The following is a 24,140-nucleotide window of genomic DNA, read 5'->3' as shown; positions in this document are numbered from 1 at the left end:
AGTCGGACCCTTAACTGACTAAGCCACCCAGGAGCCCCTCTACTACTATCTCTTTTTATACTTTCCAGTTATCCCTCTGGAATTTTCAATAAGATTTCAATATAAACAAAGTAAGTACATTTATTTTAAAGTCTCTGTATGTCAGTTCCAGTATATTGGACCCTTGCTGATCTGTTTGTGATGTTGGTTCTTTCTTTTCTTAGGTGCCTCGTTGTCTTTGAATAGTTAGACATTCTATTTTAAAAACTATCAGGCCTCCAGGGTAGCTCAGTCAGTTAAGCACCAACTTCAGCTGAGGTCATGATCTTGTGGTTTGTGGGTTTGAGCCCCTCATCGGGCTCTGTGCTGACAGCTTGGAGCCTGGAGCCTGCTGTGGATTGTGTGTGTGTGTGTGTGTGTGTGTGCGTGTGTGTGTGTGTGTGTGTGTGTGTGTGTGTGTGTGTCTGCCCCCCTCCCCCCCCGCTCGCACTCTCTCTCAAAAATAAACATTAAAAAAAAAAAAAAGAACAAGTAAAAATTATCAGAATGGTTAGAAGTCCTGGTTGACATCTTCCACCAGAAAAGATTTGAATTCACTTCTGTGAGGCTCCCAGGAGAGCTAACGATCCAGTATCCACTTAATCCAATTTGGGGGTTTGTGATTTTCCGGGGCACTGGATGCAAGTTGGCAGTTCATATGAAGCTTGCTTGGTCTACATCCAGTTCTCTCGTTTCTAGCAGAAAGCCATTCAGTCTCCCAACAGGGAATACGTAGATATTCATAGGGACTCCACGCCTGGCGTGCCCCGGATTCTGTCACGTATCTACTCAGCTCCTTTAGATTGTCGTGAGAACTGCCCCAGCCATTTACCTGCTCCTTCTGGACAAACCTTCCCTGAGCAAAAGGAGCCCTACATGCTGACTTCACCCTTTTGGACCTGTACCCTCCCCTGGATCTTGGCCCACTAACTTTCCACTACCTTCCTACTGTTTCACTGCCTTCAAGCTGATAATATTTATATTTTATTTAGCTATTCTGTCATCTTCCAAGAAATATCATTTGAATTGCTTAAATTACTTAATTCTCCATCACTGTACAGTTCTTTCTATTTTCAGAATATCAACCCATTATCTGCGTTACGTATTGCAGTATGTTTCTCTTTGTCATTTGCCTTTTTGCATATCAGAATTTTTTTATACACACCCAGATTTCTTCCAGAGAATTCACTTCTCTGTGGTTTTATTGCTTACATTGAATGTGAGTGAGCTTAGTGTGGAATGTGGTGTTTGCTTACTGTTTACCTTCCCTTTGTTCCATGTGTTTAAAAATTAGATCATCCTTTCCCCAAGGTTTTGAAATATTTTTCGTGTACTGAATACACATATGATGGGATCTTTCTTTGAGTTTTCAGTTTAACTATTAATCTGATTTTGGAAAAGTACTTTACTGTTTAGTCATTAAATGCCTCTCTATGTCGGTGACCTTATAACATTCTTTTTCAGAATTTTATAGTATAATTTAGAATATTTATTTACCCAAGTGAAGATTAGAGTCACGTAAAATTAAAAAAAAGAACAACTTTTGGGGTGCCTGGGTGGCTTAGTCAGTTAGGTGTCCGAGTTCGTCTCAGGTCATGATCTTGTGGTTTGTGGGTTTGAGGCCTGTGTAGGTTTGAGCTCTATGCTGACAGCTCAGAGCCTGGAGCCTGCTTCAGATTCAGTGTTTTCCTCTCTCTCTGCCCCTCCCTTGCTCGTGGTCTGTCTCTCTCTCAAAAATAAGTAAATATTTAAAAATTGGATTCATAAAAAAATAATGAAAAGAATTTAAAAAGAACAACTTTTTTGGGGTGCCTTGATGGCTCAGCTGGTTACGCATCTGACTTTGGCTCAGGTCATGATCTCTTGGTTTGTGAGTTTGAGGCCTGCATTGGGTGAGCCCAGCTTCTCTCTCTCTCTGCCCCTTGTGGAATTCTCTCTCTCTCTCTCTTTCTCTCTTTCTCTCTCTGCCCTTCGCTCACTTGAGCCCTCTCTCTCTCTCTCTCTCTCTCTCTCTCTCTCTCTCTCAAAAAATAAAAATGTAATAAAAAAATAACTTTTTTTATTGTTTGAAATTGTGTGAAGTTTAGAAATTTGAAAAGAACTGAATCAATATCTTCAAAATATTCTTTCCAGGAGCATGGTGTGTTTCTTTGTTTTGTAAGTCTTTTAAAAAAAAATAGCAGAAAATCGCTTAATTTTTTGTACGTTTTGAATATTTTGTGCCAAATTTATTCCTAGACATTTTTCTGTTATTGCTGTTACAGATAGAATATTTTTTCCTTGTATTTTCTAACTAGTTGTTTTTGGTGCAAATGACAAGATTGATATTTTTATGCTTTTGGTAGACACCTACCTTCTGATTAAAAATCATAGGGATTCGGGGCACCAGGGTGGCTCAGTCGATTGTGTCCGACTTCACCTCAGGTCATGATCTCATGGTCTGTGAGTTCGAGCCCTGCGTTGGGCTGACAGCTCAGAGTCCGGAGCCTGCTTTGGATTGATTCTTTGTCTCCCTCTCTCTCTGCCCCTCCCTCGCTCATTCATTCTCCCTCCTTCTCTCTCTCTCTCTCTCTCTCTCTGTCAAAAATAAACATTAAAAAAAAATTTTTTTTTAAATCATAGCAATTATGGCAAAAATCTCTTTGTTGTCCCATGGTTCAAAAGAGATTTCTCTAGTGTCTGATTTTGAGTGTTGCATATCGTGGGCAAGGTAAATAGTCTTTATGGTGTTTTCCTAGTTCTCTAGAGTTTTGTTTAGATTTTCCTGATTTGCCTGTGACTTCCTCTCTGACCCCTAGGCTGCTTAGAAATATGTTGTTTCATTTCCAAATATTTGGGGGCTTTCCACATGCCATTCTGCTTCTTATTTCTCATTTGATTTTGTTGTGGTCACAGAGACCATACCTTTTGTGTCCTTGTAACCTTTTGGAGCAACAGACCTTGGTTTTCAATTTAAAGTCACCTGTGCCCAGCGGCTACCTGTGCTAGTTTCCCGGGGCTGCAGAACAAATTACTGTGAACTTAGCAGTTTAAAAAATACTTATTATCTTACAGTTTTTAGGTCAGAGCCTGAAGTGGTCTCACCGGGCTGTAACCAAGCTGTCTGTCAGCAGGGCCACCTTTCCGGAGGCTCTGGGGGAGAATCCGGTTCCTTGCTCATTCAGATTTGGGCAGAATTAAACTCCTGTGTCTGTCAGCCTGAATTCCTCGTGGCCATGCTGGCCTTCCCAGCTTCTAACGTCACCTGCTTTCCTTGGATCCTGGCTGCAGTAGCTGTTCGGGGTCGTCACACTTCAGATCTCTCTTTTTCTCTCTCTCCCTTTCCTTTCTCTTTCTCTCTCACATCTTCTGTCAGTGTATTCACTTTGAAGAGATCCTACGATAATCCAGGGTAGGCTCCACATTTTAACGTCTGTGACTTTATCACATCGACAAGGTCCCCTTTGCACGTGTCAAGGAACCTAGTCGCCCGTTCTGGGGATTAGGGTGTGGACGTTTTGCAGGGCCATTATTTTGTCTGCCACACTACCATGTAGGACAATGTGGCATCCTACTGCATTATATTTAAGTTTTTTTAAGCGTTTATTTACTTTTGAGAGAGGGAGAGAGAGTGTGAGTAGGGGGCGGGCAGAAAGGGAGGGAGGGGCACCGAATCCGAAGCGGGCTCCAGGCTCTGAGCGATTAGCACAGAGCCTGACACGGGGCTCGAGCCCACAAACCACGAGATCATGACCGGAGCTGAAGTCGGAGGCTTAACCGACTGAGCCACCCAGGTGCCCCTCACTGCATTATATTTTAAAGTGATGCAATTTTAAAAATTCTTTTCTAAATTTCCTTTTATAGTTATTTTCAGAGCTCTTTATTTATATATGGAGATCCAAATTAAAGTTGTAACATTTCAGCACAGGCCAGGCGGCAATATGCTCTGTTTTTGTTTTCCTGTAAAAGTCTTTGTTTTGCCTGCATTTTTGCAAACTGTTATCCTTTGATAGAGAATTCTGAGTGGGCCATTTTTTTTTTCTTTCAGTAGTGTGAAAATATCACTGCAGAGTTTCTGTTGAGAAATCTGCTTTAATTTTTCTCTTTGTCTGTAATACATTTTTCTAACTTCTGGGTACCTTCGAAGTTTTGAATTTTCTTTTTTCTTTGGTTTTCAGCACATTGAATATAACTTAGCTATGTGTTTTTACCTCCTTTCTTTCTTTTTCTTACTTTTAGTTTTTGGTTTTTCTTCTCATCTTTCCTTATTTTTACTCATCCAGTTGAAGTTCTCTAAGCTTTTTTGATCTATGGTTTGTTTATTTTTGGAAAATACTTGCTGCTATCTCTTCACTTATTTCTACTACCCTATTTGTTCTTTTTCCCTTTTGTGATTCTTTTTTTTTAAATTTCTTTTAACATTCATTTATCATTGAGAGACAGAGGTAGGCACAGAGTGTGAGCAGGGGAGGGGACAGAGAGGGGGAGACACAGAATCCGAAGCAGGCTGCAGGTTCTGAGCTGTCAGCACAGAGCCTGACATGGGGCTCGAACTCACAAACTGTGAGATCATGACCTGAGCCAAAGTCGGTCACCTAACCAACTGAGCCACCCAGGTGCCCCCCTTTTGCGATTCTAATTCTACATTAGACCATTTGACATTGTCCTATGGGTCTTGGATGCGCTCTTCTTTTGTTTTGTTTCCATACTGTTTCTCTTTCCTTTAAAAAAAAAAATTATTGTTTATTTACTTTGGAGAGACAGAGACAGAGTGTGAGTGGGGGAGGGGCAGAGAAAGAGGGAGACACAGAATCCGAAGCAGGTTCCAGGCTCTGAGCTGTCAGCACACAGCCCGGCACGGGGCTCGAACCCACGAACCAAGAGATCATGACCTGAGCTGAAGTCAGCAGCTTAACCGACTGAGCCACCCAGGCACCCCTACATTTTTAAGTTATTTTTTAGAGAGAGAGAGAGAGAGAGAGAGAGGGAGAGAGAGAGACACCAAGAAAGTGAGCAAGCATGAGCAGTTCAGAGGAAGAGGAAGAGAGAATCTTAAGCAGTCTCCATGCTCAATGCAGAGCCCATCTCAGGCCTTGAGATCATGACCTGAGCCCAAATCAAGAGTCTGACTCTTAACTGACTGAGCCACCCAGGGACCCCTCCATGCTGTTTTTCTTCTTTGTGTGATTTTTTTTTTTTTGGTTAATCTGTAAGTTCACTGATTCCTTAGTTTTGTCAAATCTACTTATGAGTGTATAAACGGCTTTCTTTGTTTCTATTACTTTTTCTTTTATTTCTAACATTTTCATTTGACCATCTCACTGAGTTTAAATTCCCATGTTGTCAACTTTTTCCTCCGGCCCTTTTGACACGTTGATTATAGTCATTTTAAATCCCCTGTCTTGAGCGTTCGGGCACCTATATCATCCCCGAGTCTGGTTCTCTTGACTATTTTGTCTCTTGACAGCGGGTCAGTCGTGCCTGTATTTTAACTTTCTGTTGAGGTTCGGATATTGTGTGCATAACAGTAGTTACTGGGGTCATGAGCTTTTAATGGCTAGAAATGGGCACTGTTTTTCTTTTGTGAGGTCATCAGGAGGGGAATTGAGGCTGTCTGTTCAGGAGCTGGGCTAGGTTCAGATTTTGGTATTGTTGTGTTTGTCTTCTGTGTGCCACACTGGCCTCCAGGTATTCAGTGACGATCTGCCATTTCCCTGTGAATGCAGAGGAGCCGGGGGCCTGGATGGCTTTTCTCAGTTTGGTGCTCCATACTGAGCTAAGCCGCCTATATCCTTGTGGGAGTGGAAGCCTCTACCCCTTTGCCTCTCCTAGCGGTAGACCGCTGTTACTTCTTCCTCATTGCCGGGCTGGTAGTGGGGGTTGGTGAGGATTGCTCTCCTGTCCTGTTCCATCCTCAGTCTCAGACATGACCCTCTCCCATGGTAGCAGACCTCTCATTTTATCGGTATGGGATTCTGGTCCCGGGACAGTTTCCTACTTCCCCTGGGATAAAAGGTTTCTTCTTCTGCCCTTTCCCAGGCCACTGTGGCATTTACCTGTGCCCTGTGGGTGATGTGCCTGCTGTCCTTTTCCCAGCAGCTTAAAGTTGAAGGCTTTTGCTCCACATGAGAGAAGCTCTCGGGGCCTCGGGCTTTGTGTGTTTTCCACAGCTGCACCGACTGCTTGGTGCCTCCCACGGAGGGTGCTCTCTCTGGTCCCCCGCCCCGGTCCCTGTGTCAGCACCTGCTGGGGGCCCACGGGAAAGAGCCTGGGTGTGAGTATGGACTCCCCCGGGTCCGAGGCCAGGCGAATCCAGCCCACGCGCAGCCCTTCATAGTTTGCTGTAGTTTTAGATGATATTTTGCTTGTTTGCATGGCTTTCATGTCCTCCACATCTTCCCTGCTTGACCTCAGGTGAGCCGTTTCCTGCATCCCTCCGTGGAGTTCAGGCTTTGGTTGCTCTGTGACCCCAACTGTGTGATGGGCTCAAAAAAAGTTAGGACTTTTGTGCTATCTCTGGCTGTTTTGTGCCATTGTGGTGGGAGCAGCATTCCTTTCAAGCGTCTACATCCAAAAGCAGACTCATCTAGCTTTATTTTTTTAAATCAGGAATGGATATTGAATTTTATTAGATAGCGTTCACCCTTATTGAAAATGGCCATGTGAATTTCTAAGTTATTCTTCCTGACATGATGCATCATACGAGTAGGTTACCTCATACTAAATTCATCCCTTGTCTTCTCTCACTTGAGGAATTTTTTCATTAGCAAATCTTTCTTTGATACCTATTACGGACTGGGTTTAGAGGGATGGATAATAAAGACGGAGTCTTACAGATTTGCACTGTAATCAGAAGGTAGACAAAAACAACATGTAAATAAATAAATAGGGCATTTAAAAAGTGTTGTTTTGTTTAAGTTTAATCATTTTGGGGAGACAGAGAGAGCCAGAGCATGAGCAGGGGAGGAACAGAGAGAGACAAGGAGACACAGAATCCGAAGCAGGCTCCAGGCCCTGAACTGTCAGTGCAGAACCCGATGTGGGCTCGAGCTCACGGACCACGAGATCGTGACCTGATTCCTTAGTGGGGCGCCCAAGCGACTGAGCCACCTAGGTGCCCGGATAAATAGGACATTTTAGATTGTGATCGTAGTTAGGAAGGAAATGAACAGGGCGGGTGGGCGGTGGGGGCAACTAGTTTAGGTGGGTGGACAGGACCAGCTGGTGATAGATGACACTGGTGTTAGGATCTAAAGGTCAGAAGGGATCCAGTCACTTGAAAGAGTTGAGAGTGGGGAGGGCTTTTCAGGAGGTGGCGAGTACAGATCCCCAAAGGTAGGAAGGAGATGGGCCCTGGTGGAAGATCAGAACTTCACCGACGTGGCGGAAGCAGTGAGGACAGGGGAAATGTTACGAAGGGAGGTCGCAGAGGTCATCAGAGCCGGATGGCCGTGCCATCTTCCAGCCGCGTTCCACGTTTGAATTACATGAGGAAGGGGAAGAACGTGGTGACGAACGTGGCTCCTGTTGCTCGTAGTTGTTCCCACGTCGATGCAGTAGCTTCCGGATTACGGACACACCCCAGAGGCACGGTGGGTTCCAGGCTGCCGCGGTGAAGCGAGTATCTCAGTGAAGTGTGTCAAATGAAGTCTTTGGCTTCCCAGTGTGAATAAAAGTTATGTTTATACTATGCTGTAGTCTCTCAACTGTGCAATAGCATTATTCCTAAGCAAAAGTTAAAGACATAATTTTGAACATTTATTATTATTTTTTAATGTTTACTTTTGAGAGAGAGAGAGAGAGAGTGAGGAAGGGGCAAAGAGAGGGGGACAGAGGATCCGAAGTGGGCTCTGCAGTGACAGCAGCGAGCCCGACACGGGGCTCAAACTCCTGAACCGCGAGACTGTGACCTGAGCTGAAGCCAGACGCTTAACCTACTGAGTCACCCAGGTGCCCCTTTAAGATACAGTTTTTAAAAAGACTTTGTTGGGGGCACCTGGGTGGCCCAGCTGGTTAAGTGTCCCGACTTCGGCTCAGGTCATGATCTCCCGGTTCGTGGGTTCGAGCCCCACGTCAGGCTCTGTGCTGACAGCTTGGAGCCTGGATCCTGTTTCAGATTCTGTGTCTCCCTCTCTCTCTCTGCCCCTCCCCCGCTCATGCTCTCTCTCACTCTGTCTCTCAAAGATAAATGTAATAAAAGGAAATTTAAAAATAATAAAAAAATAAGACTTTGTTGCTAAGAAATGCCAGCCATCTTGTGAGTTTTCAGTGAGTGATGACCACCGATCACAGCTACCATAACAGATACAGTAATAACAAAAACGTTTGAAGTATTGCAAGAATTACCAACCTGTGACGCAGAAACACTAAGTGGGCAGACGCTGCTGGATAAATGGCACCGATCGACTTGATTGATGCAGGGTTGCCACAGACCTTCAATTTGTGGGGGAAAAAACAAAAGCACTCTCTGCGCAGTGCAGAGCACAATAAAGCAAGGTGTGCCTGTGTGCCTCTTGTGTCCTTGTTTATCTCACATTAGCTTATTCGTTACCTGGCTTACATTTTCAGTCTCTGAGTGCTGACTTTTCCTTCCTCTTCATAAGCACACTCAGCCCCCACCCCCCTTGTCCTAACAACACCTTCTCCCGTCCTTTTCTTCCCCGGATACCCCCCCCTTTTCTCAGTGCCTTAGCAGCCACTTCTCAGAAAGTGTTCCGTGCTTGCTGGCCTGCACTTCACCTTGCCCACGCTCCCACCTTCCCCTTCTGTGAACTGGTTTTTGCCATCACAGTGTCCTAATCCCAGTGGCCACCAAACCCAGCACCCTCTTGTTTATGCTTCTGGATCCAAATGGAGTATTTAAAAATACACTCTTGGCCACATCTTCCTTGGTAGTCTCCAAACCCTAGGGTGCCTGGGTGGCTTAATGTGTAAGACTCCTGATTTTGGCTCAGGTCATGATCTTACGGTTTATGGGTTCGAGCCCTGCATCGGGTGCTGCACTGACAGTGCAGAGCCTGCTTGGGATTCTGTCTCTTTCTGTCTGCCCCTCTCCCACTCATGTTCTAGCCCACCCCCCCCCCAAAATAAACTTTTTTTTTAAGTCTCTAACCTCTGACTTCCTGGACACCTCACTGTCACAAGTTTTGTTTTATCTTTTTTATTACCCAGTTTCTTTTCTAGTTCACCCTAAATCGAGGGATAACCCACGATGTCAGACTTTTCTCTGCTGATGTCACACTTTTCTCTTTACCGGGCATATTCTCTCTGCCTTATCATTGATGTACTTCTACAAAAAACAGCTCTCATCATGTACTTCCAGATCTATGCCTGTAGCCCAGACTTCTCTCTAGGGAAAGAAAAGAATATGCATCTATATTTAATAGATCGTAATTTTCGTATTGCTATGTAATCTTTGTAATTATTTTAAATGGATGTGTAATGTTCTTTCAAGTGCCTGTGCTGTAATTAGCCTAAGCATTTCTCTGTTGAAAATTTCTAGCCCTGGATTTGCAGCTACACTTTAGAATTCTCCACATGTATATTGAGTTTGAGCTTTGGTGGGATGGAAAGTGAATTGATTTTTTTTTTTTTTTTTTTTTACCCCTCCCAAACTGGCTTGGGCCTCATGGATAAAGACAGGAACTGAGCAGAATCTTTGGCAAACCTTTTTTAGGCTTTCTTGCTTTGAATCAGCTGAGAGGCCCCTCTGTCAACTACCTGGATCCAAGGTAGCGTTTTAACTTTCACGTGGACTCTGGAAGGGCCATCTGTGTGCTGTCCATGTCTCTGGTCTCTTTACTTTCTGTTTTCGTTTCTTTAATTTTTTTTTTTTAAAGAGTGACAGAGCGCAAGTGGGGAAGGGCAGAGAGAGGGAAACACAAAATCTGAAGCAGCCTGCATACTTTGACCTGTTAGCACAGAGCCCGACACGGGGCTTGAACCCATGATCTGTGAGATCATGACCTGAGCTGAAGTCAGACGCTTAACCGACTGAGCTACCCAGGCACTCCTGGTCTCTTTACTTTCTGATACAACATGCTTTGCATTGTTAGAGGACAAGTGGTCCTTGTGTCCCCAAGACCCAGAAGACCCTAAAGTTTTTCACACTGATGCGTCTCTGAGTAAATCCGGAAAAGTGATTCACCTTCCAGCAAGGCGGGCTTTTAAAGCCACTGTTGAGAGGCACCTGGGTGGCTCGGTCAGTTAAGCATTTGACTTCAGCTCAGGTCCCGATGTGATGGTTCATGGGTTTGAGCCCCGCGTCGGGCTCTGTGCTGACGGCTCAGAGCCTGGAGCCTGCTTTGGATTCTGCGTCTCCCTCTCTGTCTGCCCCTCCCCCACTCACGCGCTGTCTCCCTTTAAGATAAATAAACATTAAAATAATTGTTTTTTCTTTAAACACACCGTTGGGTTGTAGTTCCCGATACCTACTACCAGCCTCGGGAGTATTTTTTGCCGCATTTAACTGGCAACCCAGATGCTCTGTCTCAGGAAACGTGTTTGTTTTCATTCTGTTACTCTCTAAAGTAATCCTGGAAACCCGCGGATGGTGCCGTTTTACGCTCCTTGGTGCTCCTCTCCAAAAGCTAGAGGAGGCCTCACATTCACTAGGCTTGTCCTTGGCACACGAGGTGCCAGTGCCTTCCTTTCAGAGAAGGTGGGAGCTTTAGCCCGTTTCTCTAACTGCGACCCTCTTCCCCATCAAGTGGCCTTTGTGATCTTTACGAGCTGTTCCGGCCGCCTCCCCAGTGGAGGAATGGCTTTCTGACGAAGCCCTGTGGATCGAAGCTTCCGACAGGGTCACGCTGCCCGCTGCGGTCCCTCCCCTCAGTGTGACTGGTACTTGATAAATGAATTGCTCTTTGGGGTTCCGACCCGTTGATGCCTCAGAGCCTCTGCCTGGCCGCCGGCCCTTTCCAGGAGCACGCCCCCACCCCACCCCACCCCCCACCCCCCCGAACGCAGGGTTCAGCAGTTGGTTGACTCCCGTTTTAGGGCCTGTCCCACCTTTGCCCACTCTGACTGCACATCAGCACTGCGTAAGGGAAGCGGGTGATACCTCATCGTTCACACAAACAGGGCATGCGCCCCAAGTGTTTCCAACCCCAGTGTCAGTAAAACCCCAGCAGCCCTGGAACCCTGCGGTAGAAATACAAAGTGGCGCCCGTATGGCGAGCCGAAGGTAGGTCCACACTGGCCAGTGGGGAGTGGGCATATCGAAAAGCCACCGTCCTTTTTGCTGCCTTCTGCCACTTACCCTGTGGTCTCTCAGATCCTCTAGTTAGTTTTCCGTTCAGTACGCCCTAATACCAGATCGCCTTTAAACCTGATGGGAACAGCAGCCCCTCCCAGCCCTCATCCCCACCCTGTTTCTGCCTTGAGGCGTTCTGGTCTGTGCATCCTCTTAACTCTGGCCTCTGGCAACTGTATACCCGGCATGGTAGATGCAGCCACAGCGTGTGACGATCGTGCCCTTTCCTGTAGATAAGAGGGCAGGTGAAAGCAACTTCCGTGACTCTCTGGTGGATACACTGGAGATTGATCGGGATTAAAAAGTGTGCCGGGTGCTTCGTTCTCCAGGGCCCCAGGGTCGGCCACGTCCTCCTACTCCAGGCCTTGGTTCCCAGAAGGAGGCTTCTGTCTATGATTCGTAGCCCGAATCACTCTGTGCACACCTTAGCCATCCACTCTGTGCACGCCTGCCCCGATCTTGAGAACCAAGGTAACGGTCAGCAGTGAGGCACACAACTTGTTTCAGTCCCAGCTCTGGGATGATAGTGTGGTGCTCATCTCAGATGTGCCCGGTCCCCTCCCTGTGTTTGCATTCTCTCCGATCCCGTCCGCTGCCCTCTCCATTCACAACCACAATGACCACAAAGTCCTTGGATTTAGACACTGATCCAACATGCAAAGTCATCCCCATCCAGCCACCCATGATGGAATGGGCTTTATCCCTTGAGCAAGGAGTGTGAACTCTGTTAAAGGAGACACGACAAAATCTTAGAGGTGTGACTGCAGCTCAGAACAAAAGCGATTAGGAACATATTCTCCAGTGAACGCCATCCCCTTCCCCTCCCCCATGATCTCAGGCAGTCTTAGAAAAGCACACAGAACATGAAAAGACAGACTAAACGCTCAGCCTTAAAATATTCCCTCAGAAACAGAAGTGTGTTCTAAGCATTGAACTTAATAAGGTTATAATTTTTTTAATGTTTATTTATTTATTTTGAGAGAGAGGGGAGAGCGTGACGAGGGGAGGGACAGAGAGGGAGAGAGAGACTCCCAGGCAGGCTCTGCGCTGGTAGAGCACAGCCCGATGCTGGGCTCCAACCCACGCACTGTGAGATCACGACCTGAGCCAAAATCAAGACTCAGACGCTTAACCAACAGAGCCACCCAGGTGCCCCAAGATCACGAACTTAAGCGACAACTCAAACATGGTATGAGACAATAAAATGAGATGAAACGGGAAATACGGAGCTAAGGGAACAAGATGAGAACGAAACACTCTTCGTCCAAAACAAACAAAGACATTTGAAACAGTAAGGAATTTAATAGCCTGAAAATCGAGTGACTGACATAGGGAAAAGCGTTAGATAGTTCTAGAGAAAGCGAAAGGCAAGAAAAACCCAAAAAGGTGGAAGCAATTTAAATCCTTGTAAAGATGGTGCAGCATAAAGATAATTAGTGTCCATAAAGGAGCCCATCCCAAAGAAAACATCGGCCAGAAGATAGATCTACTTGAAGATGCAAAAAAAAGAAAAGTTTTCTGGAAGAAACAAAACGCGTCTCCTCATGGAGAAGGACACTGTGTTCTAGGGGGAAAGGCTTAAAGTTTGTGTAGTAACAAACTCTGAGCTGACACACAGTTAACAGATTTCAGAAGTAAAAGAATTTTGCAGACAGACAAACAGAAAAAAGGCAAGTCATGCCAAGGAGGGGAGGCCATCAGCCGGGCTGGCTCCAGGCTCCTGCCACAAAGCAAAAGAGGTTGCAACATTTTGAAAGAAAGAATTGATGCATTAGCACCAAGTAAGTGTTGAAATTCAGAGAGACCAAGAGTCAACAACTATGCAAATAGAATGTAAATGTTAGACACTGACAAAAGGGAGCTGAATCGTCTAAAATTGAAGCCTGCAGTTCAGAATATCTATTTAAAATACGGTTGTCCAAATTCTTAACTTCAGAAGAATTTTTAGGAAAGTGGTGTCTCCATAAAGAAATACAGATTTAAGGGCGGTTTTTCCTTTATTTTCACTCAGCTTCATTTTAAGTACAAAGTTAAATTTTACCCTTTCTGTTTAAAACATACATAGGGATGGCTTATAGAATCCCTTTAAAACTTAATGTGGTAGTTCCGGGTGTTTCTGCTCGTGGGTTGAATTTTTGCTTTTTTTTTTTTTTTTTTGAAGTGTAAGACATTTAATTTTTTTTTTTTTTTACAAATAACTATCTAAACATAAAAGCTTATTCCAAAAACCACGTAAAACATAACAAAATAAGCCTATCTACCCAACGAAGCCACTGGTTCCGTAGGTTCTGGAAGGGGCTTGGCATGGGTGTGTGTGTGTGTGTGTGTGTGTGTGTGTGTGTGTGTGTGTGTATACACATACATACAGTCTTTTTTAACGTTTATTTTTGAAAGAGAGGGAGAGCAGAGGAGGGGTAGAGAGACAGAATCCCAAGCAGGGATTCTGACATGGGGATCCACCCCAGAACCATGAGATCATGACCTGAGCTGAAATGGAATCAGAGGCTTAACCAACTAAGCCACCCAGGCGCCCCCCTCTGTGTCTTTATATGTATTTTGACAGCCTGGTGGCTTTCACCTTTCCTACAACCCACTCCAAGCCTTTTGGAAGTGACTGGGGAAACTACTCATCCCAGATGATGCTTCGCGTTTTTCATGGTGTCCATTAGCCCGGTAGGCACAACATATGACATTCAGTTTATTGCGTTTATCTTGAAAAGGGAAAAACAGTGGGAAACATTCTGTAAATGAGTAGATCGAAACATAAAAAAGATTTGCTCAACATCATTTCGTATCAACAAACCTGATACTTGTTTTTCTGTTTTTCTTAGCTCAAGCATTTTAGTCATGAGGGACCCTCCCCTTTTTTAAATTTTTGCTCTTCTGATTATGGTGGATAAACGTTATCATTAGCGTGTTAGTCCTGTGTTTTTTCATTAACTTAATCTATCACAGCACATAAACCGATCATCACAAGAGGACTAGAGTATTTTTTTTTATTTTATGTAAATTTTTTATCTCCAGTGGTTATTATGGCATAGGCATTTGGTCTGATATGAATTTCAAATACATCCGTTGCAACGGCTATTTGAAAATAACCAGGAATTTGAGTATTTGACTTTTCTACAAATAAATAAGAGGAGCTTGAATGAGTTTTTGTCTCTGTGCCCAAGAATCCAACAAATGGAAACAAATGAAATTATGGCAGGTATTTACTGCTCACAAACGTCGTAGTTGCCAGAGGTTGTGGGGGGCTGAGGCCAGTTAAACACGGATTTCCTTCCAACACAGCCAGAAATGAAGGTAGCTTCCTGTCTTGTCTCCCACAGTTAGCTGTACCTACCTGGCCACCTGCCTTCCATCTGCCTGTCATTAATGACAAAGAAACCTAGCCATTGGATGTTTTGTTCCGTTAAAATGGGGATTTTTTTTAAAACTAAGGGCCATTACAACATTATGACTTTTTAAATTGTGTTGGTGGAGAACCACAAATAAGGGAGATGTTTTTACTTTCATAGTTTTTGTTCACTGATACAATTACTGCAATAGTAGTTCTTTATGATTCTGCCAACCTTAATATCTCATAAGCATCTGAGATATGTTTGCTCCAAAAATTATTGTATACTAGCTTTTTTTTTTCCTCACAAAGATGGCACTATTGCTTATTTTGGAATCCTCTTACTTTAAAACTTGCTGAGAAGTTTTCTCGAGAAGGTACTAAATGTGGGGCGCCTGGGTGGCTCAGTCTGTTGAGCATCCAACTCTTGATTTCAGCTCAGATCATGATCCCAGCGTTGTAGAGTCGAGCCCTGCATTGGGCTCCGTGCTAAGCGTGGAGCCTGCTTGGGATTCTCTCCCTCTCCCTCCTCCCCTCCCTTGCTCACTCTGCCTCTCCGTCTAATAAAAAATAAATAAAAATAAAAGATACTAAATTGCGACAAGACCGTCCAATACCCCGCATTAAAAGGTTGAGTTTTCTTCTTTGTGCAGCAGGTGTCTCAGACTGTTGGATACACTGAGTCCCTCAGCTGTCACTGTGAAGAGGGAGAATAACGTAGTTTTGAAAGATCAGGTTCTAGGACGCTGGTGAGCTGGGGGTCCAGGGAGGAACAAAGCATTCCGGAAATGGACACTAAGGTCTCTGCACGATTGTTCCAATAGCTTTTGATTGCCACCATTCTTACAAATGCCAGGATATCAAAATACAGTTTTATCCACAGTGGGCTTTCCTCAAACTACCTTCTTTAGTTGTCGTAACGCCCCCGTGATTGTAATCCTCATTTAAAAAAAATATACAGGCGTGGTTGGCATGTCTACTGTCTTACCAATTGACTTAACTTTTTCTTCTTTTTTTTTTTTTTTTTTGACAGAAATCTTAGAGGCTGGTATTAAAGCAACTTCAGAATCACTTAAAGGTGTGAAACGAAAAAAGATTGTAGCTGAGAACCACCTGAAAAAAATACCAAAATCCCCCCTGAGGAGTCCCCTTCAGACAAAACATAAACAAAATACAGACGAGCCTGCTTTTGCTGTTCTTCAGAGCGCGCCGGAGTCTCACAAGAAGCAGAATCCTAGCCCCGTGAAAAATGGGAAGCAGTTTGCCAAACACAATGGAGAAACACCTGGGGTAGTCGCGGAGGCCTCCAAATCCGAAGATTCCGTGTCCCCAAAGAAGCCCGTGTTTCTGCAGCACCCATCTGAACTGCGCCGATGGGGATCGGCAGGCTCTGACCCCAGCAGGTCGGGCTTCCCGGATGCAAAATGTGACTCTCGATCTTTGTCGAGTAAAACCAGGACTGACCGCAGTGAATGTATCTCCTCCACTCGTAGTCCCGCTTCCTCTTACACAAACACCGCATTTGATGTCTTACTGAAGGCAATGGAGCCAGAGCTGAGCACCTTGTCGCAAAAGGGCTCGTCTTGTGCAGTTAAGGTAGAAAAACTGAGACCAAATAAAACTGTACAACCCCCTTCTCAGTTAAACAGCAGCTCACCGGACGCCCCAACTCAGACTTCCCAAGAATCTGTTTCTGAATCGCAGCCTTCTCCTTGTCCCTCGTACACAGTGCACGTGTCTGCAACTCAGAAGAGTGAGCCGGCCACAGTTCAGTCAGTGTCTCACCCGTGTAACCAACACGAACACTTCGTTTCTCAGCCTCACCAACAAAATCAGCCGCTTCCAGCACGTTCAGGTTTCCCAAGGTCCCTGGTGAATCTGCAAAATCAAGAGAATGCCAAACTTGAACAGGTTTATCATATGGCAGTGACGTCATCTGTGGGTCTGACTCCGCCTTCCAGTAGAACTCAGGTTACTCCTCAAAACCAGCAAATGGATTCTGCTTCACCGATGTCCGTGAGTCCAGCCCATTCGACACCGTCAGCCCCCACGCCAATTTATAATTCAGCTCCTGTCGCCTCTGTCGTTAACCACAGCGTGGAGCAAATGTGCAATCTTCTTCTGAAAGATCAGAAGCCAAAAAAACAAGGAAAATACATTTGTGAGTATTGCAATAGAGCTTGTGCAAAGCCTAGCGTGCTTTTGAAGCACATCCGCTCCCATACTGGAGAGCGACCCTATCCCTGTGTGACCTGTGGATTTTCATTTAAGACTAAAAGCAATCTGTACAAGCACAAAAAATCCCATGCACATACTATCAAACTGGGTCTTGTCTTGCAACCAGATGCTGGTGGTTTGTTCTTGTCACAGGAGTCCCCCAAAGCACTTAGCATCCAATCGGACGTAGAAGACAGTGGGGAGAGCGATGAGGAGGGGGCTGCTGAGGAAAGACAGAACGACCCGGTCTCCATGGACCCGCAGCCTGTGCAGATAATGAAAATGATGTCCCATTCTGAAGCGTTACCAAAATCAAGTTCCATTCCAAGCAATCCAGACCACGTGGTAGGTGACTTTCCACTACAGGACAAATCTTCAGAATCACAGGCTGTGCCAGAGTTACCAAAAGTCGTGGTCCACCCTGTCGGTGTGTCCCCTTTAAGAGTCGACAGCCCAAAGCTCCCGGATTCCAAACCTGAACTGTCTAGTGCACAGACACCGAAGGACCTTCAGGGAACCAATGTCCTGTCCCACTCAGCCTGGACATCCTCCCTCGAGACTGACGAGAAGTCCCGTCAGAAAGGGGACGGGAGTCAGCCAGAAGGGAAACAGGAACCTCACGTGGGGACAGGACATGCCCAGCTGCAAAGGCAGCAGGCTACCGATTGCTCCCAAGAGCAGCAAGGAAAACTTCTGAGTCCTCGGAGTTTAGGAAGTACGGATTCTGGGTACTTTTCACGTTCGGAAAGTGCCGACCAGACCGCGAGTCCGCCGACTCCCTTTGCCAAAACGTTGCCCACCACGGACCAAGACTTAAGTAAGAACAATGGGCCCTCTGCACCTCGGATCAGTACACCAGCACCTTCTGCTCTGTCAACAAGTGAAAAAGCATTGCTTCTCCCGGGTCAGATGCGCCCACCCTTGGCGACAAAAACACTTGAGGAGCGGATATCAAAGCTGATCTCAGACAACGAAGCCTTGGTTGACGATAAGCAGCTGGATAGCGTAAAGCCACGGAGAACCTCTCTCTCGAGGCGAGGAAGTATCGACTCTCCCAAGTCATACATATTTAAAGATTCTTTCCAGTTCGATTTGAAACCAATGGGACGGAGAACAAGCTCCAGCTCGGATATACCAAAGTCCCCTTTCACCCCTACCGAGAAATCAAAGCAAGTCTTCCTTCTGTCTGTACCTTCCCTTGACTGCTTGCCCATTACGAGAAGTAACTCCATGCCTACCACAGGTTATTCAGCAGTACCTGCGAGCGTCATCCCGCCCCCTCACCCCCTGAGAGGAAGTCAGTCATTTGATGACAAAATCGGCGCTTTCTACGATGACGTCTTTGTGTCAGGCCCTAACACTGCTGTGCCCCAGAGTGCACATCCGCGGACCCTTGTCAGACAGTCAGCAGTAGAAGACTCTTCAGCAAATGAAAACCACCTCCTCGGTGCTGGACAGTCCCTGGACGAGAGCTATCCAGGATGCGGTGCGGCCAGTGACACTGGGCCGGCCAGGGGCAAGTCCTTGGCCCCAGGCTCACATTTGGAGAAAAAGAAGTCCCATCAAGGGCGAGGGACAATGTTTGAGTGTGAAACCTGCAGAAACAGGTATAGAAAACTGGAGAATTTTGAAAACCATAAGAAATTTTACTGTTCAGAGTTACATGGACCAAAAACAAAGGTGGCCGTGAGGGAACCTGAACACAGCCCTGTGCCTGCTGGTAGTACACAGCCTCAGATTCTGCACTACCGAGTTGCGGGCCCTGCAGGGGTGTGGGAGCAGACACCTCAGATCAGAAAACGGAGGAAGATGAAGAGTGTTGGAGATGACGATGAACTTCAGCAAAATGAAAGGGGGGCATCCCCGAAAAGCTCCGAAGGCCTCCAGTTCCAGAATTCTCTGGGCCCTGCTTCCACTTTGTCTAAGCATAACGTTGCCATAACAAGTGACCAGCACAGAAAGATACAGCTGCAGGCCTCCCAAATCCAGCTGGTGGCCAGAGGTCCCGACCAGACCATGGATCCCAAGCCGTCTACCATCATGGAGCAACACATAAGTTCAGCTGCCCAGGACAAGACGGAGCCGAAGAGGCACGGAACTGGAATCTCTGTCATTCAGCACACAAACTCGCTGAGCAGACCCAATTCATTCGACAAGCTTGAGTCTTTTGAAAGAGGTTCCCCAGTCTCCTTCCAGGAGCTGAACAGGACAGTGAAGCCCGGGTCTCTGAAAGTGATGGGAATTTCCCCAGAAGAAGGGCGCCCTCCCCAGAACACGTCTCACCCTCACCAGCCTGCGCTGTCATCAGATGCTCTGAGAGCAGAACTTCAGGACGGTCCCAGGAAGAGTCCAAGTGAACGACATGTGTTGGGACAGCCCTCCCGACTCGTTCGGCAGCACAACATCCAAGTCCCAGAAATTCTGGTCACCGAAGAGCCAGATCGGGACCTCGAAGCCCAAGGCTATGATCAGGAAAAGTCAGAGAAGTTCAGTTGGCCTCAGCGTAGCGAAACCTTGTCAAAGTTGCCAACCGAGAAGCTGCCACCCAAAAAGAAGAGGCTCCGTCTTGCCGAGATGGAGCACTCGTCCACAGAATCGAGTTTCGACTCCACTCTGTCCAGGAGCCTAAGTAGGGAGAGCAGTTTATCTCACACTTCGAGTTTCTCAGCTTCATTGGACGTTGAGGAGGTTTCTAAAACGGAGGCTTCCCCCAAAATGGATTTTCTAAACAGAGCAGAGTTTCTCATGATTCCAGCTGGCTCGAATACACTGAACGTTCCTGGAACTCACCGAGAAATGAGGCGCACCGCTTCGGAACACATTAGCTGCGTGCAAACATCGATGGAGGTCTCCGATTTCAGAAGTAAATCGTTTGACTGTGGAAGCATAACTCCACCCCAGACAACACCACCTGTTGAATCGCAGCCCCTGACGTCCCCTTCGGGCATGGGGGTCACCGGGCACGTGCCTCTCTTAGAAAGAAGGAGGGGCCCACTGATGCGGCAGATATCTTTAAACCTAGCCCCAGATAGTCGTGTGTCTCCCGGGAACCCACCGTCTTTCCAAACAATCGCTCTTGCGAGCGTGAACACAGCACCGTTTCCGGGCCCTCAGCTCACGAATGCATCTTTAGCCGAGTTTCCTACAAACGCTCTGCACTCCCAGACTCAAGTTAAGGATCAGCGAACAGAAACCTCCAGTTCCAGCTCTACTAACATCTTCCCCGTTCAACAGCTTTTCGGTATCAACGTGTTAAGTCCAGTCCACACCCCCCATAGCCACCCAAACACACAGACGTCTCTGCAAGTGTCTATGCAGAGTGTTCAGCCGGATGCAAATCCCAGTTTATGTGTAGCTTCTAAAAGTAAAGGTTGCTTTGCTCCCAAGTACCAACTGCATTGTCAGGTTTTCACTTCAAACCAGTCTTGCGCTTCCAATCCTGTGCTTTCTTTGCCAAAGCAAGTTCTCTCAGATCCAGTTGGGGCTGCTGACCATCGCGGGACTTCGTTAGCATTACCAACCAAATTGATAGATGCCATGTCCGGTTCATGTGTTCCACCACCACTGAAGCTAGGTGGGCAGGCGCAGAACGTGCCGACGTCGTTTGCATTGCCCGTGCGTCTGCAGAGTAACGTTCCAGCGTACTGTTTTGCCACAGTCACTCCTCTGCCACAAATCCTGGTGACCCAAGACCTGTCCAACCAGCCAATTTGCCAGGCTAATTGTAGCATGGTGCCAATCAGCGAGGAACACAATTCCGTGCCAAAATTGCAGACAGATCACCAGAATGCTTTGTCAAACCCAGAGGCAGAACCTGTCTGTGAAAATGTTTTTTCAGAGATGGGTCAGACTCTCCCTCCATCAGAACCTTTGCCCGTAACCCAGAAAACGTCTGTTGGTAGGCTTTCCCCCCAGCAAGAATCTTCAGCTTCAAGTAAAAGGATGCTTTCCCCAGCAAACAGTTTAGACATTGCCATGGAAAAGCACCAGAAGCGTGCTAAAGATGAGAACGGGGCTATTTGTACAACAGAGATCAGACCCTTTGAACCAGGGAGTTCAAGACCTAGTGAAGTTAATAAACAGAAGAAACCTATTTTAGTGAGGCAGGTTTGTACTACGGAGCCTCTTGATGGTGTGCTGTCGGAACAGGATGTTTTTTCTCAACCTGAAATTAGTAGCGAGGCTGTTAGTTTGACAGATGTCCTACCAGCTGATGATTTGTCATCCGAACACTCTAAGTCTGTAGTTACAGAACCTATAGTCGAACTACAGGAGTTTGAAAACATCAAGTCCTCCACGTCGCTCACTCTTACAGTGAGAAATTCACCTGTCCCTGCAGAAGACATTCACATTTCTCCTTTGGAACGTGTAGACGGTAACCAAGAAAGGAAGTCTCCAGGGGTTAGAACTCAACGTGACAAAGAGAGCATCCAAGACCAAAGTCAAGCCACACTTTTAGTGTCTGATGCGGGAGGTGCACAGCAGCTGCCTTTCCCCAGCCTGAAGACCTCAACCAACTTTACATGGTGTTACCTATTAAAGCAGAAGGCATTGCATTTGCCTCAGAAAGACCAGAAAACTTCAGCCTATACTGATTGGACAGTTAGTGCCAGTAATCCAAACCCACTTGGTTTGCCTACAAAAGTTGCCCTTTCTCTCCTTAATTCAAAACAGAAGACTGGAAAATCACTATATTGTCAAGCAATAACTACCCATTCCAAATCAGATTTATTGGTCTATTCAAGCAAGTGGAAAAGCAACTTAAGCAAGGTACTTGACATATCATTTATCTTCACAAATAGTTTGTGCGATGTCTTGATGCCTTTAAATGTTTTAATTGGAAAGCGTATCTTAATTTTGAATGACAAATTGTGCTGTGTAAGTATAAAGTCACCCAGACGAAAGGATGAGAAGTTTACCCCGCGAGTTAGACTGATAAGGGTTACATGGAATCCTTCGGTGATTCTGTCTTGAGATATTTTGGAAATAACTTGCCCTGAGCTGTCCTTACGTAATGGTACATACAGATCATGACGGTTTAACTTTCATCTTCCTCTTGTATTAAGTGAAAAGAGATTATGTTTGTGTTTTGTCCCTGCTGGTGCGGGGGAATAGAGGTGTGAGTAATCAAAGACTGTTACATTTCATTTCAAAATATAAGCAGAGACATTCATACTTGTCTTTGTACACCTGACTAGCCTCCCCTGGCCATGCTAGTCCCAACTCCCACCCGGTGTTAGAATCATCTTAGTGCTAGAGAGAAGACTCACAGAATAGCTGACTCATCATACACTTGATATAATTAAGTTGATTTGGTCAAGATGTATAGAATAGGGTCATAAAACTGTAATTTGGAGTTATTTGTGTAATCAGTCTTACTAGAGTTGTTGGCTTTATAAAATGGGAAAAATCATTTAAGTGAGAATAAATAGGTAAGGGGATCATGGTGGACTCCTGACATTAAGAATTATAGATTAAGTCCGTGACCTCTACAGGTTCATGAGCATACAATATAGGTTCATAGACATGATATGTGTGTCTATATGTACATATGTATGTATATATATATATACACATATATATGTGTATATATATATATACATAGATATACATATATATACATACATATATATAGACACACATACATATACATACATACACATATATATACATACATATACACACACACACACACACACATATATATATATATATATATATAGACACACACACACACACACACACACACACACACACACACATACTTACCAAGAAGGAAGTCTCTAAATTTGCCGGTAGGTTAAAGAGGTATGGATTTGGATACAGGGACGAAATTCCCAAAGTGGTGATATTTTAGCTGAGTCTTAAAAAAAAAATGTAGGGATTTTTGTTTCAGGTAAAAAGAATGAGAAATTTTAATAGTCTGCTGACATGACATGGACATGATAAAGAACTTAGTTCATTTTAAAGAATCCTGAGGAGTCTGCCATGGGTGGCTAGAAGGTGTAAGTTTGAAACACTGACATGCTTCCAAGTTGGAAATATAGATAAAAACCAAAAAAATATGCACACTGGTGGAGAGCCATTGATACGTTTTCAACAAAGGAGGGTGCAGGCAACCATTCAGGATTTAATTTTTAAATGACCCGGCTTTACTCCAGACCTACTAAAATCAGAATCTTGGAAGATGAGACCTGATCATGAGAATTTAGACAGAGCTTCTGGAATATTCCCAAAGCGCCTCTGGAAAAGTGGTTCCCCTTCAGCATCAAGTGCCTTGGTAGAAATGCCTCTGGAAATGTGTACTTAGATTTGGAGCTAGGCGAGGACTCCTGGTGGAAGGTGTCGGGACTCCTTGGTGCATGAGGGTAGTTAATGAGCTTGCTCAGAGCGGGAGGAAGGACAGAAGATCTCAGAGTGGATTTGGGATTCACCACTACTTAAAGGGTTGAATGGATGAAGAAAGTCCATACGGGAAACTGAGAGAGGTTGTTCATCAAGGAAAGAGGAGGACCAGGAGAAAGCGGTATCACATAGATCAAGGAGGAAATTTCATGGAAAGATACTCAGACAGAGAGGTCAAATAAAGGTCACATAAAGATGGAGACTGACGTGGTTCCTGGACCGAGGGGTCCCAATATCGCTGGAGTGTTGGGGACATGGGCAGGTGGCTGTGGAGGCCTGGGTACCGGGTTGACTCACAACCCAGATGTTAGTGTACTTATAATGGAGAATGGAAAAGAAAGGTGCTGAAATGGAAGGGTCTCTAAGAGAAGCAAGGTGTCAACAACACAAACTGCACAGGTGGCCAAGCACATAAAGACTAAGGAAGGGATAAGGATTTGGGCATTTGGCTCGTTGGTAATTGGTGAACAGAAGCCAGATTCGATGGTAGGAAAGTGAGGCAAAGAGAAATGGGAATTTGGTGTTGAAAAGAAGGTAAAAAGCAGGATTAGCGTTAACGGTATAAAGTCAAGGAGTAGTGTGCGTAAGCATTCCAGATTGTGGGGACACCTGGTGTGTTTGCTAGGACAAGAGGAGACCGATGCCTTCCTGTCTGCTAGGGTCATTACCTCCTCGCACTGCCTTCCTGAGCTCCCCAGGGTGCACCTTCTGAGGCTGCGCGGGCCCTCTGACCATGGCGCACATTCTCTCATTTGCTAGAATCAGGTCATCTCAGTGCAGAGCCATCTGCTTGGGGATGTGGTTTTTAAGGGTTGTGACAAAGAGGCCCCTTGATCAGAAAAGTTGTGCCTCACTTTGGATTTGGCCAGAGGACTGGAGTTTGAGCCTTTGCTGTTAAGCTTGACCTTGGACAAGTAACTTCACCCTGAG

General features: G+C 45.6%; 1 protein-coding gene across 7 annotated transcripts in view; it reads left to right on the top strand.

Moving 5' to 3' along the window:
- Positions 1-24,140, top strand: part of HIVEP1 (HIVEP zinc finger 1) — a 148,714-nt gene that overhangs the window by 93,524 nt on the left and 31,050 nt on the right. For all 7 annotated transcript variants that reach the window (XM_045057111.1, XM_045057114.1, XM_045057112.1 and 4 more), the window contains one exon: positions 15,622-21,575. In XM_045057111.1, the coding sequence (XP_044913046.1) occupies positions 15,622-21,575 (5,954 nt within the window). The remainder of the gene's footprint in view (positions 1-15,621; positions 21,576-24,140) is intronic.

Source organism: Felis catus, chromosome B2 (genome assembly GCF_018350175.1).
Source record: "Felis catus isolate Fca126 chromosome B2, F.catus_Fca126_mat1.0, whole genome shotgun sequence".
NCBI lineage: Eukaryota > Metazoa > Chordata > Mammalia > Carnivora > Felidae > Felis > Felis catus.
This window is presented reverse-complemented; position numbering and strand designations above follow the sequence as displayed.